This window comes from Microcaecilia unicolor, chromosome 2 (assembly GCF_901765095.1).
Source record: "Microcaecilia unicolor chromosome 2, aMicUni1.1, whole genome shotgun sequence".
Classification (NCBI taxonomy): Eukaryota; Metazoa; Chordata; class Amphibia; order Gymnophiona; family Siphonopidae; genus Microcaecilia; species Microcaecilia unicolor.
Window position 1 is genome coordinate 493,184,731 of NC_044032.1, and position 13,081 is coordinate 493,197,811.

Consider the following 13,081-nt stretch of genomic DNA (forward strand, 5'->3'; position numbering starts at 1 on the left):
CTTAACCCTCCATTGCCTCAGGTACAAGCTTAGACTTTAAGCCCTATGAACTCGAGAAAATACCTAACTAGCTGAATGCAGCTTACCTTGGGCTACTACTAAAGAGGTGTGAGCTAAATACAAAATAAATAAAGTAGAATTATTTATGTGTAGCTGCCCTCTTACGAGAAAGTGAGGATTGCCCTGGAGGTGTTATATAAAAGAAGAAAAGGGTCACCATGATTAAAATATATATTTTAAAAAAACAGCAAATCACACACCAGTGAGGCAATTAAAATAAAGGGTTATGGTGAATAGGGGGAGGCCAAGACCTCGGAGTATAAGCTGAAATAAAATAAAGACACACATAAGGCAAAAAGAGATACCAAAGGTATGTTTAAGTAAAGAACACCTTTATTGGTGATCTTCAAGTAAACCATGCACAGTACACAATAGGAAAAAGTATAGAATTACAAAGTTCTTAGACCTAAAGCACACCTCAAGTACTCTTTTTCACTTATTTGTGTCCCAGCTTGGGTACTTAAACTGCTCTTCTTCGTTGACTTACAGTTGCAGGAAAGAGCCAGGTACCCAAAGCTGCTGCAGGGTCTGCTTCTCATGGAAGACCTGGACCCTTTGTAGTGTATGTCTTGGCTCTTGGAAGGGGCCAACCTTCTAAAGACTTGCAGGTCCCCTCTGCTCCTTTGGTTTGTGTCAGGATCTTTTTTAATCTTGATGTGGAGAAAGGGGTTTGCCCTCATGGCAGGTGGGTATCCTCATCAATTCTGGCTTCCTTACAAGGAAGCCTTGAGAGCCCTTTGAATTCTCTCCAGGTGCAAGTGCAACCCTAGCTTGTTAAGGAGGTTGGGTGAGCAGACTTACATTTAGCAGCACACCCAGATGTTTTGAAATTCCTGTGGGGGGTTAAGCAGCTCTGTTCCCCCCCCCCCCCCACCTTTGACAAGTTCTTCCACAGTGGCATTCAAAACCAGCCTTGATAGGTCTTCCCTTCGAGCCTCTGAAACAGGTCGCTTTGAAGGATCTATTTTTGAAGATGATCTTCTTAAGTAGCTATCTGTTTATCTGTTCAGCTAGACATATCTCCCAGTTGCAGGCTCCTTTGTGTAGGGATCCTTATCTTTCTTTGTGGACTCTGTATTGCTATGAATGGTTCTTTCCTTTTTCTTCAAAGTTGTGTTATTGTTTCACATTAATCAGTTGATATGTCTTGTGATAAAGTCACCTCCAGGATAGTTGGGTTAAGGCAGTTTCAGTCTGAAATACAAGTCCCAGAAGGCATTGCAGGCAAGTAGCCAGAGGGGGAGATGAAGAACCCGGACTGGACTCCTAGCTGCAATCAGGGAAGACATGGGTGTAGGCTGGCAGGTTGTGTAGAGTGGCTGCCACTAGGCGGAAAGAGAGGAAACCCTGTGTGCAGGAGCTCATTATTGGTCTCATTAGTTTAATGCTCAACTCAGCTGGTATGGGTGTGGGGAAGCTAATGGAAGGAGAATGATTGGTTGTGGTAGCTGAAGCCAGGGATTGATTAGGCAGGTGGGAAGGAGTCCCAGCAGTTCAGTTCAGGAGAGAGAAGCTGAAGGAGAGAAGCAGTTGCAGGCTGAAAATCCTTGGGCAGGGAGGTCCCTAAAGTACTGAAGTAGGCTGAGATTCCTTGGGTGAGAGGAAGTCCCAAAAGTATTGAATTCACTGTGAAGCTGATCCAGGGGAAAACCCTTGGGTAGAAGGAGGCCCTAAAATATTGAACTCTCCTGAAGGTAAAGAGGATAGAAGGTAGAAACTGCCGCTGGGTGACTGAACTGTGATGATGAACTGAAAGAACTGTTTGTCTTGGGAATTGAATTACTGTTTGTTGTGCACTGGATAAAGAGCCCAGACTGGAGCCTGTAAGCCTATATTGAATCCTGGTATGTGCTATGCTGCTGTTAGAACTGTGTACTAGAAACCTGCATGGAATAAAGTCCTTGAGTTTGAAGTTACTGGTGGATATCTATTTCTTCATTGTACCGGGAGCCTGTGGCTAGAGGAGATTGTTCTACCCCTGGCTGCACAAGAGAGGCGCCTGGTTAGTCTATAGACCTTTTCCAAGAGGAAGGAGAATGGGATGGTTATGTCTATTTACGCCATGTCTGCAGAGTCTTTCTCCAGTATCTGAAAGTCACAAATTTTTTCAGAAATCTGATCATCTTTGTCTTATACAGCAGTCTGCAAAAGGTTGAAGCGGCATCAAAGCCCTCCTTAGCCTCCTTAATCCACCAAGCTATTGGCTCAACTTGTCTCTTGAACTGGAGGGAGATCTTGTCGTGTCTTTGGGCTCACTCATCAAGGGCACAGACAATGCTCTGAGTGGAGGCAAGGGTGCTAAGGATGTTTGTACTGCAGTGATCTGGTTATTTGCTGAATTCCTTTGTAAAACATTAGGTTAGATTTTCCATGCACTGGAAGGATGCACCTTTGTGGTTCTCTGGAGGCCTTGTCTTGCTCCACCTGGGCTCTTAATGCTTTGGTATGTCCCATCAGTCTGGACTGGTCTATCAGGTTGATAATGAAGATGAAATTTGTGCTTACCCTAATTTTCTTTTCTTGATTCCTACTAGACCAGTCCATGGCCTGCCCAGGAAAATTAAGGCTTTCATGTTAATCCCTCAGTGTCTCCAGGTTGTGGACTGAAGTAATTGTTGAAGTTAGTTCCGCAGAGAAGTATACTGGCAAGTTCCAGGGCTGTACCATCACTTATAATGGTGATGTTCACTGGAAAACCATTTCTCTGCCTCTTGGTTGGAAAGTATAACCAATCAGTCTGAACTGGTGTAGCAGGAATCAAGGAAAGGAAATAACTAGGTAAATAAAAATGTCACCTTGTCTACTGAGTTATAAATGACAGCAACCTATTTCGTATTTATTCCATAAATCTGTTTTAATAAAAAATACTCTAAAACATAGTAAATTAAACAGCATAACAATAAGATCTAAAAAGCAGAAAATGTATACAAAGTACCAAAAATGAATTTATAAGGCAGATTTATCTAATCTATATGGCAAAAGCTTTGTAAAACGGCTAGGCTTTTATGGTTCCAAATGGATGAGCTAACACAAGCAATGGCGCTTTCCTAGGATGTGGTCAATCAAATTAAATTCAGTCAGGGATTTGCTTAAAAAAAATATTGTGAAGAATGTAAAGTATGAAATAGGGCATTAAATACTTGGGTCTCATACCTTGAATACATTTGTTTATTTTAAGGCTTGCTATACCACCTTTCAAGCATACTTTGCACCTGAAATTTTATTTATTTTATTTACAGCATTTATATCCCACATTTTCCCACCCACGGGCAGGCCCAATGTGGATCACAATAAATTACAAAAGCATACATTAAATCTTCATCAATCAATGGCAATGTAGGGAAAGGGACAAGTGAGTAATAGCAGAGGTGGGAAAATAAGGATAGAAATAGAGTTCAATAGGTAGCGGTGCGGGAAGGGTCAAGAGCGTAGGCCTTTCCAAATAAGTGGTCTTAAGGTATCCTATAATCTCAAAACCAACCCAATCCACTGCAAAAATGGGAAATAAAAACTGACAATATAAGCTAGGAAGTAATAATAAAGTGTAAGAGAAGAGAGGACATTTAGTCAAAAGGAACACTTGACCTGGGCTCTAGGCGCTACAACTTTTATGAATTTACCATCTAAAATTTGCAAATCATAATTGCTCCACATCATCATTAGTCCTTTCTCTAAAATGCTAAAGGCATAATCATTGGATAGTGCATAATCATATTGAATAAATTGATTCCCTTATGTAAAATTTCAGAATCTTCTGAAATTATTCTAGCAGCAAAGTTTGTACCAAATGAAGACAAATCAGGTGTTTGGAATGTCCAGTATTAAACTTGTAGTAATTCGAGTATGTGAAAATTACCACTTCTAGAATTGTTGTGATTTGTGGTCAGAAAAGAACTAATTGTCTTGTAAGATGTAACGTAAGCTGTGGGATATTACAAGTTTTACATATGTTATTTCATAATTAGAGAACTAACAAATAAGACTAAACATGAAATTGCTGCTTAGGCAACTGAATAAAATCCAGTTTAATAAGTCCATCTTTATCAAGCCATAAAATCTCTTGTCTTGTTAATGCTAAGATGCAGACAGTTTGCTTTCAACCAACTCTCAAGTTTAATTAAATATTCTGAAATCTTTAAGTGCTGGTTCCCTTCTACTTGAGATACATCCTTTTTTGACAGACAGAATAAAACATACCCACTCCAGTATGAAACATGTAAAAATATTTTTAGGGACAGATAGACTACTACCTATAAGTAAATTTACTCTATTGAAAAGACTTGAATAAAAGTGTGTGTATTTTTTATATACTTAGGCAGACACGAAGTTTAATTTCATTATTTAATATGATGCCTATTAAATGAAATAAAAAGGTCTATTTTAATAGAAAACTGTGTCTTGTGAACTGTGAATTTGACTTTTTACAGCACTTGAAATCTAGAGAATCTGAACAGACTTTTTTAGCTTGGGAGGAGTTCGTTTAGGGCGGAAACAGCTGGACGTGTTGATTCAATGCTAAAACGTCTTTCTTGTTTGTGATACCTGAGACGGTTTTCTTCATTTCTTTTATTTTCTTTGATAACCTGCTCAGTTTAATCTCAGCCTTTGCTTAGTGACTCTTTATAAATCATTTACTTTTCTCAGTTTTCGTGAAGTGTTCTTAACTCATGTCTCTCTTTCTTTCCTTACAGTCTGCCACCGTCTCTGATGGAGGTAAGATATTTTCATATATGTGTATTTGTGGGGAGCATGAAAAATAATTTGGGCTTCAAAGCAATGTGATTGCTTTGTTTTAGTTCTGTCTGGAACCTGTAGGACTGTATTTGTTTGCATGAGGGAGTTTACCCTTCCATCCACTTTTTCACAGCTGCTTTAGTAGGATACAGTAGGTGCAAAATTGCTGCTGTTCATATTCCTAGCATGGCTTCTTGGTTATAGTTCTTTACTGTTTCTTGTATGACTTCTTGCTTCAAGGTATACATGTTAAAACAGGTTGCTAACAGCTACTTTGCCCTAGTTTGTCAACCTGTAAGCTGCTGCATTTAGAATTTAGATCACAGATCTTCTCAGGACAAATGAGTGTTTAAGACCAAAAGTAGAAAATGTCTCAGCTTTGTTGAAAGTTTAAAAAATAAATGTTGAAAAAAAGACCTCAGAAATATATCACCCTCTTAATCCCTCTTTCATAATGTGCTGTGGGTAAGAGCTTTCCCAGTCATAGGTCATAAAAAAAACCTCCACCAAAAAAAGATCCAGAAATTCAAAATATTAATATCAAAAATTCAAAAATATCTGCATCATACTGCTTTAAAGTTAATTCCAAAATGGCCAGGGTGAGAAGGCATATTTCTCCTGTTTATAGAATACTAGCATGTGGTTACGCACCTAACTTTAGGTGTGAACACTTACACCAGCCAGATTGCTTGTGTAAATGCTTGTGTCTAACTGTAGGCAGTTAGGCGTGTAATTGCAGAACGTTTTATAACCTGCTTGCGCAACTGCCAGACATGCCCCTCCCAGGTCCATGCCCCCTTGCAGTTGAACAATCAATTTACTGCCAATGAATGACAACACCAATTATAGCCAAGAATTAGTCATTAATACCCATTAGCAGCAACTCATTAGCTAATTAAGTTACGCAAACACAGCTGCCCTTATTCTATAACTTGTGCATGCAACTTTGTGCACTGGTCGTAACTTAGGGTGCGCAATCTTTATAGAATTAGGGATTAATATGTAAATGAGGGTAGCTAGGTGCTCCTTTAGCATTTCTTGGTGCACCTTGGGGAGTGCTCTTGGCCAAATGCCTTGGCTTCTCTTTGGGTTTACTTTTCTGCTTTTTTTTTCTCCTTGATTATCACTTCATCAAGGCTATACTCGCCTACCCAGCAATTTATAGGTACCATGTCTGAGCCTGTTTCTGTATTAATTTGTCCCCGTCCCTTGCGCCATTTTCCCTGTTCTCACACTCTTATTCCCATCCCTCCACCCCCCTGCTTCCTGAAATCAGTGGTCCCCTCACAGTCCTCACCTACTCCCCTTGACCTGGTCCCCACATCACCATGAAAACTTGGCCTTCTTAATGTGTGCTCTCTATGCTATAAGGGCTCTCTATTAGTTGACCTCATAAGCCACCATTCTCTGGATATTTGTTGTCTTACTGAAACATGGCTCCAATCAGGAGATTCTGCCTCTGTTGGAATTTTACCTGACGGGCTTCCTTTTGATGCATATTCCCTGCCAATCCCGCCGGGGCAGAGGTGTGGTATGTATATTTTCTTCGACTTTTAAGGTCACTCAGTGTTCTTTCCAGCTCTCTCTATCTAAGACGCCATGATACTTTGGGTCTCCTCTTACTTAGCTTCAATCTACCTTCCCATCCTCTATCGTCCCTCTTCGCTCTCCATGCCAACTCTAGAGAGCTTGCTGCCTTTACTGCAGAATGTGCAGGTCTTTTCTCTCCCTTGATTCTTCTGAGAGATTTTAATTTCCCACCCTCAGCTGCCACAGATCTTTTCTCTCTCTTGCATCGAGCCTAAGACTCACCCAGCATGTTTCCTTTCCCACACACTCGGCTGACAACACATTGGATTTGATCTTTACTTCCTCCCTTCCTGCCCTTGGCTTTTCTGCCTTATCTGCTCATCCACAACCATGGTCCGATCATGCACGTGTGTTGTTTTCTCTCCCCATTCATCGTGACCCTCCCCCGGTTGCTTAGAGTTACATCCCCTCTCGTCCTCTCTCAGATACAGCTATTAACGAAATCGCCATGGGGCTTTCACTCATAAAATCGACCTTGTTGAATCAATAACTGATTCTGCTGAACCTTCATACTACTCTGACACAACTTCTTGTTGAGCAAACATCTCTTGGTATGAAGGATAATTTCCGTTCCCCTTGGTATACTCATCCCTTCGCCTTCTAAAGAAGCAGTTGCATCATGAAGAACGCCTGTAGCATAGATTAAAATCCCGGCAGGCTTCTGTGTGCAACCAGTCAGCCTTCCTAGTATACCACTTGGCTATTAAAATTGCCAAGTACAAATATTTCGACTGGCTCATAGCTATAGCCACAAAGAAACCACAAGCCATCTTTTGGTTGTTCAACCACTTTGCGTCTATCGACACTCGTCCCACTATGTATGATCCCTCTCTTCGTCCGTTTTCTACCCTGGCAGATGCCAGGAAGGCTAAAATTAATAACCTCCATTCCTCCCTCATGTTATCATCCTTTCCATCCTCTTGGACCTCCTTTAATTGAATCACCTCTACTGCCCTACTCAAGACTATTCATTCTATCAACCCCTCAGCTTTCTTAGTCAAACGTCTGACATCTGCTCTTTCTCCCTTGCTTCTTCCTCTGCTTCAACAAAGCTTAGCATCTGGAACAATTCCTACACAGTGGAAGCATGCATTGGTCACACCTCTTCTCAAAAAAATGAATCTGGATTCTTCCCTTCCAGCCAATTTTCACCTAGTTTCAAATTTACCAATTTTTGCTAAAATCTTAGATAAACTAGTTTTGTCTCATCTCAATACCTTTTTCGAACAAACTAACACTTTCCATCCATACCAAGCTAGAGTTTGCATATATCATAGCACAGAAACACTTCTGGTGCTCTGTATGACACAATCCGCTCTGTCCTGCATCAACATTTCGCAGTTATCATTGTCTCACTCGATCTTGCTTCAGCTTTCGACCTTGTGGATCACTCTCTGCTTCTTACTCACCATTATTCTATTGATATTTCAGGTACTGTCTGTACTTGGTTTTCCAGTTATCTGACTAATCGCTCTTTCCAAGTCACTCATTATTCAACCAGGTTGGGTTTGTTTGTTTTTTTGTGATGAGTCTAGGGTCCCTCAGGGTTCTGTTCTGTCCCCTACCCTGCTTAATATCTTTCTCGTGCCCCTTTTCACTCTAATCCAGGCTGTGTCCTGTTTTGTTACTCAGATGACATACAGTTTTTATTTGGTATTTCTGATCCATCTGAACCTCTTTCTACTTTAATTTCTTGCCTTTCAGTTGTCTCGGCCTAGCTCCAGGTTAACGGCTTGTTTCTTAACTTCTCAAAATGTGAGGCTATTGCTTTCACTAGTGTATTACCTTCAGCCCCACTTCTTGATTCTAAAGTGCTTCCCTTCAAAGAATTTGTCCATATTCTGGGAGTCAGTTTTGACTCTAAACTTAGATTTAAACCACAAATTGATGCTGTTACCCGTTCATCTTTCTTTGCACTGCACAAAATTTGATCAGTTTGTCCTTTTCTCTCTGTATCTTCTATTCATTCTCTTGTTCTTGCTATGGTGATCTCCTGGATTGTTTACTGCAGCTCGCTTTATGCTGGTCTTCCTCTATACGCCAGCTGATTCAGTCCACGTCTGTTAAACTTATTCATTGTGCATACCGCTGTGATCATGTCATCCTCTCCTCTGTGGCATAGCCAGACAGCCAATTTTGGGTGGGCCTGAGCCCAAAATGGGTGGGCACAAAATTTTCTCTCTGCCCCACCACTCTCCACCCCTCCCCTGGCACTTCCTGACTCAAAATATACTTTATCTTATAAAGATCCCCAAGTTCTGTCAGCTGAAAACTTCTTCCGAAGACAGCCAAAAATCCCTTTTACCAAGCTTGACAGGCAGCAGTAGCAACAACTTCTTGAGTCATGCATGCTTAGTTATCGGTGGCTCAAGGATGTTGCCAGGGCCGTGCCAACACGGTAAGCGGGGTAAGCATGGCAGGGGGGCGCCACCTTCTGGGGGGCGCCGCCGCACCATGCTCACCTCGCTCGCCCTCCCGCTCCCATTGTTCAACTGCCTGCCCTCTTCTCCCCCCCCCCAACATCCCTTTTCTTTTTTTTTTCTTTTTAAATTTACCTCCGTGGCGGTCCAGCAGCGCATCATCAGTGACGGAGGCGGCGCTCCCGACGTCTCTAGCCTTTCCTTCGCTGTGTTCCGCCTTCTTCCCTTCCACCCATAGTCCAGCATTTCTCCCTTACTTCCTTCTGACCCTGGATCCAACATCTCCCTCCTCCTTCCTCCATCCTGTGCAGCATCTCTCCTTCCCTCTCCTCCACCCTCATGTTCAACATCGTTTCTTCTCTTTTTCCTCTTCCCTTTCTCCCATTGTACACCATCTCTCTCTCTCTCTCTCTCTCTCTCTCTCTCTCTCTCTCTCATATCCCAAATCTAACATCTCTCCCCCCCCTTCACTCCAACACCATGTCCAACATTTCTCCTTCATCCCTCCCCTGTGCAGCATCTTTCTCTCCCCTCCTGCCCTGGTCCAACATTTTTTCTTCTCTTGTCCTTCACCCCTCCTTCCCTCCCCATCCTACCCTACATCCAACAATTATCCCTCTCTCTCCTTCTCCTTGCATCATCTCTCCCTATCTCCCCCGTGTCCCAACAATGATCCCTCTCTTCTACCCGACCATGCATCTCTCCCTCTCATACACCCCCTGCATCTCCCCTTCTCTCCCTCCCCAACAATGTTCCCTCTCTCCTACACCCCCTGTGCAGCATCTCTTCTCTCCCTTTCCTCCACTCCCATGCCCAACAATTTTCCTTCTCTCCAAAACCCCCTCCACTCGCATGCCCAAGGAGCCCAACAATTTTCCCTCTGTTCAACCCCTTCCCCCGTGCATCATCGGGAGCATCACAGCACCGCAGCACCTTTCAGTGGGTTGCTGGCAGAGTGTAAGAATCGCTGCTGCTGGCTGACCCAGAAGCCTTCCCTCTGCTGTGTTCCTCCCAGGAAATTATATCATAGTTGAGAGGAAGATGCAACAGCTGGCAGCAGTGATTCATCCGGGTCAGCTGGCAGCAGCGATTCTTACACGCTGCCGACAACCCTTTGAACAGACACAGCAGAAGAGGGAAAGCTTCTGGGTAAGCTGGCAGCAGCGATTCTTACACGCTGCCATTGACGCTTTGAACAGGTGCAGCGGAAGAGGGAAGGCTTCTGGGTCAGCTGGCAACAGCGATTCTTACATGCTGCCAGCGACCCTTTGAATGGGAGCTCTGGCGTTGATAAGGGTGCACTGGTGCTGGGTGGGCCTGAGCCCAAACTGGGTGGGCCTAGGCCCACTTGTGGCTACAACCCTGCCCCTCCTTAAACTCAAACACTGACTTCCTATCTTAATTAGAATCTGCTTTAAAATACTCATTTTTGTCTTTAAGAATCCATCTGCTGCAGCTCCAGTTTATTTATCCAAACTATTGGTTCCCTGTTGTCTAGCTCAATGTCTTCGCTTCTGATAATCTACTCCATGTATCATCCCCTTCATCTCTTCACCTCTCACTTTCTCGAGACACTGCTTTCAGTTATCAGGGTCCTAAACTGTGGAATTGTTTTTCCTTCTTCCTTGAGGACACCTATGCCTTTTTACAATCATTTAAGTCCCTTCTGAAAACTCAGCTATTATCTGAAGCCTTTAGTTAGGGCATAGGTTTTTCTACAGCCTTTGCAGTTTCTTGCTCATCTTCCTCTGTTTTCTTCCCTCGATCCCTTTCGTCTTTTCCTTATGCCTGGGCCTACTTCGTCAGCACTGTTCAAAGTCATGGAGTAAACTGTTTAGTCACCTATCCAGGCTCAATTTTGCAGTATATCAAAAATGCCAAATAAATAAAATCTTGTTGACACTCCTTTGGGCTCATTTTCGAAAGAGAAGGATGCCCATCTTTCGACAAAAATCGGAAGATGGACGTCCTTCTCCCAGGGTCGTCCAAATTGGTATAATCGAAAGCCGATTTTGGACATCTCCAACTGCTTCCCCTTGCAGGGACGGCCAAAGTTCAAGGGGGCGTGTCAGAGGCGTAGCGAAGGCGGGACTTGGGCGTGCCTAACACTTGGACGTCCTTAACCCATAATCGAAAGAAACAAGGACGTCCCTGGCGAACACTTGGATGACTTTACCTGGTCGTGTTTTTCTTACGACTAAGGCACAAAAAGGTGCCCGAAATGACCAGATGACCTCCCCTTATTCCCCTAGTGGTCACTAACCCCCTCACACCCTCAAAAAATATCTTTTAAAATATTGATTGCCAGCCTCAGATGTCATATTCAGGTCCATCACAGCAATATGCAGGTCCCTGGAGCAGTTTTAGTGGGTGCAGTGCACTTCAGGCAGGCAGACCCAGGCCCATCTCCCCCTACCTGTTACGTTTGTGGAGGAAACAGCGAGCCCTCCAAAACCCATTGTGCCCCCCTTCACCTGTAAGGGCTATGGTAGTGGTGTACAGTTGTGGGTAGTGGGTTTTGGGGGGCTCAGCACACAAGGTAAGGGAGCTATGTACCTGTGAGCAATTTATGAAGTCCACTGCAGTGCCCCCTAGGGTGCCCGGTTGCTGTCCTGGCATGTCAGGGGGACCGGTGCACTACAGGTGCTGGCTCCTCCCATGACCAAATGGCTTGCATTTGGTTGTTTCTGAGATGGACGTCCTTGGTTTCGAAAATTGCTGAAAATCGGAAACGTCCATGTCTAGGTACGACCATCTCTAAGGATGACTAAATTTCAGATTTGGATGTCCCTGACCGTATTATCGAAATGAAAGATGGATGTCCATCTTTTTTTTTTTTTTTTAAGTTTTTATTTATAAATTTACAGTTTTACATCCATGTTATACATGTATAGGATATTAGGATTAATATATAGGATTACTCCAAAAGATTAACAAAAATATACATAAACTATAATTCTTCTTACATTGACCACAATAATGGGGCAAGATACTAGGAAAACAAAATATTGAAGAATTTATCCATTTTTCATTGTTGAGAGGAAAAAGCGCATAAACCAACTTGCAGATATTACCAGCATATGAGAAGTTTCAGGGAGGATTAGCACTACTACTCTCCTCTTTGGAAATGTATTTATTTATTACATTTGTACCTCACACTTTCCCACACATAGCGGGCTCAATGTGGCTTACATAGTAACAAGTAAACAGAGTTACAAAGTCTTTAAGAAGATTATACAAATTGTAGTAAATGTAATAATAATGGGGTAAACTGATGAGTAAATTGAGCATAGGAGGAATTAAGTATAGAAGGAAATGAACGTTAGGAGGTAGGCATAGGGAGGATGGAAAGGAAAAGATAGGAGGGAGAATATGGGTATGGGAGACATGGTCAGTGTATAACAATCGTCAATACAGAATCACATGGGTAGGCTTTAATTAGTTGGATCATTGGGGTAGGCTTTCTTGAAGAGATGGGTCTTCAATGCTTTCCTGAAGGGCAAATGGCTGTTGATTGTTCGAATGGGTCTTGGTATAGCGTTCCAAAGCTGGCTATTACAAATGTTTTCATTTTCTCAGGGTCAAGAAATACATAATTAACATAATTTAAGGATACAAAACATCTACAAGGATATTTTAATACATAGATTCCACCTAAGGCAAGTATTTTTGGTTTTAATACCATGAATTTTCGCCTTCTTTTCTGAGTTTCTTTATTCAAATCAGGAAATATTTGTATCTTGGCTCCTAAGAATTGTGCATTCATATGCCTAAAGTATAAACAAAAAATATTATTCCTATCTGGTTCCAATGCAAATGTCACTAGGAGAGTCGTACGCTGGGTTATCACCTCCAAAGAACTTCCCAGGAATTCTGTAAGATTAAGTCCAGGTTGAGATCCTAAAGACTGAGTTCTAATTCCAGTAATATATTGAGCTCTGACAATTGGTGGACAACCTTCCGTCGGAACTCCCAAAATTTCACCAAAATATCTCTTTAACATATCTATCGCTGGAATCAATGGTGAGTTAGGAAAATTAAGAAATCATAAATTGTCTCCTCCCTTGATTATCAAGATATTCCAGCTTCCTAGCCAGAATTTCTTTATCTTTAACCTTTATTCCTGTTAAGTGTTGTAATTTTTTTGTCTCTTCTTTTAGCAATTCAGTTTGTCTTTCATTTTCTTGAATTCTTCCAGATAGAGAATCTTGTCCTTGTTTTAAATCTAAAAGTTCTACTTTAATGGAATTTGTTACCTGAGAGAGGGTTGTGTTAAT

The 13,081-nt window shown here is 42.2% G+C and overlaps 1 protein-coding gene across 1 annotated transcript in view; it reads left to right on the forward strand.

The window, feature by feature from the left end:
• Positions 1–13,081, forward strand: part of RGS12 (regulator of G protein signaling 12) — a 331,188-nt gene that overhangs the window by 151,839 nt on the left and 166,268 nt on the right. Inside the window, exon 4 of the mRNA XM_030191139.1 lies at positions 4,752–4,773. Within this exon, the coding sequence (XP_030046999.1) occupies positions 4,752–4,773 (22 nt within the window). The remainder of the gene's footprint in view (positions 1–4,751; positions 4,774–13,081) is intronic.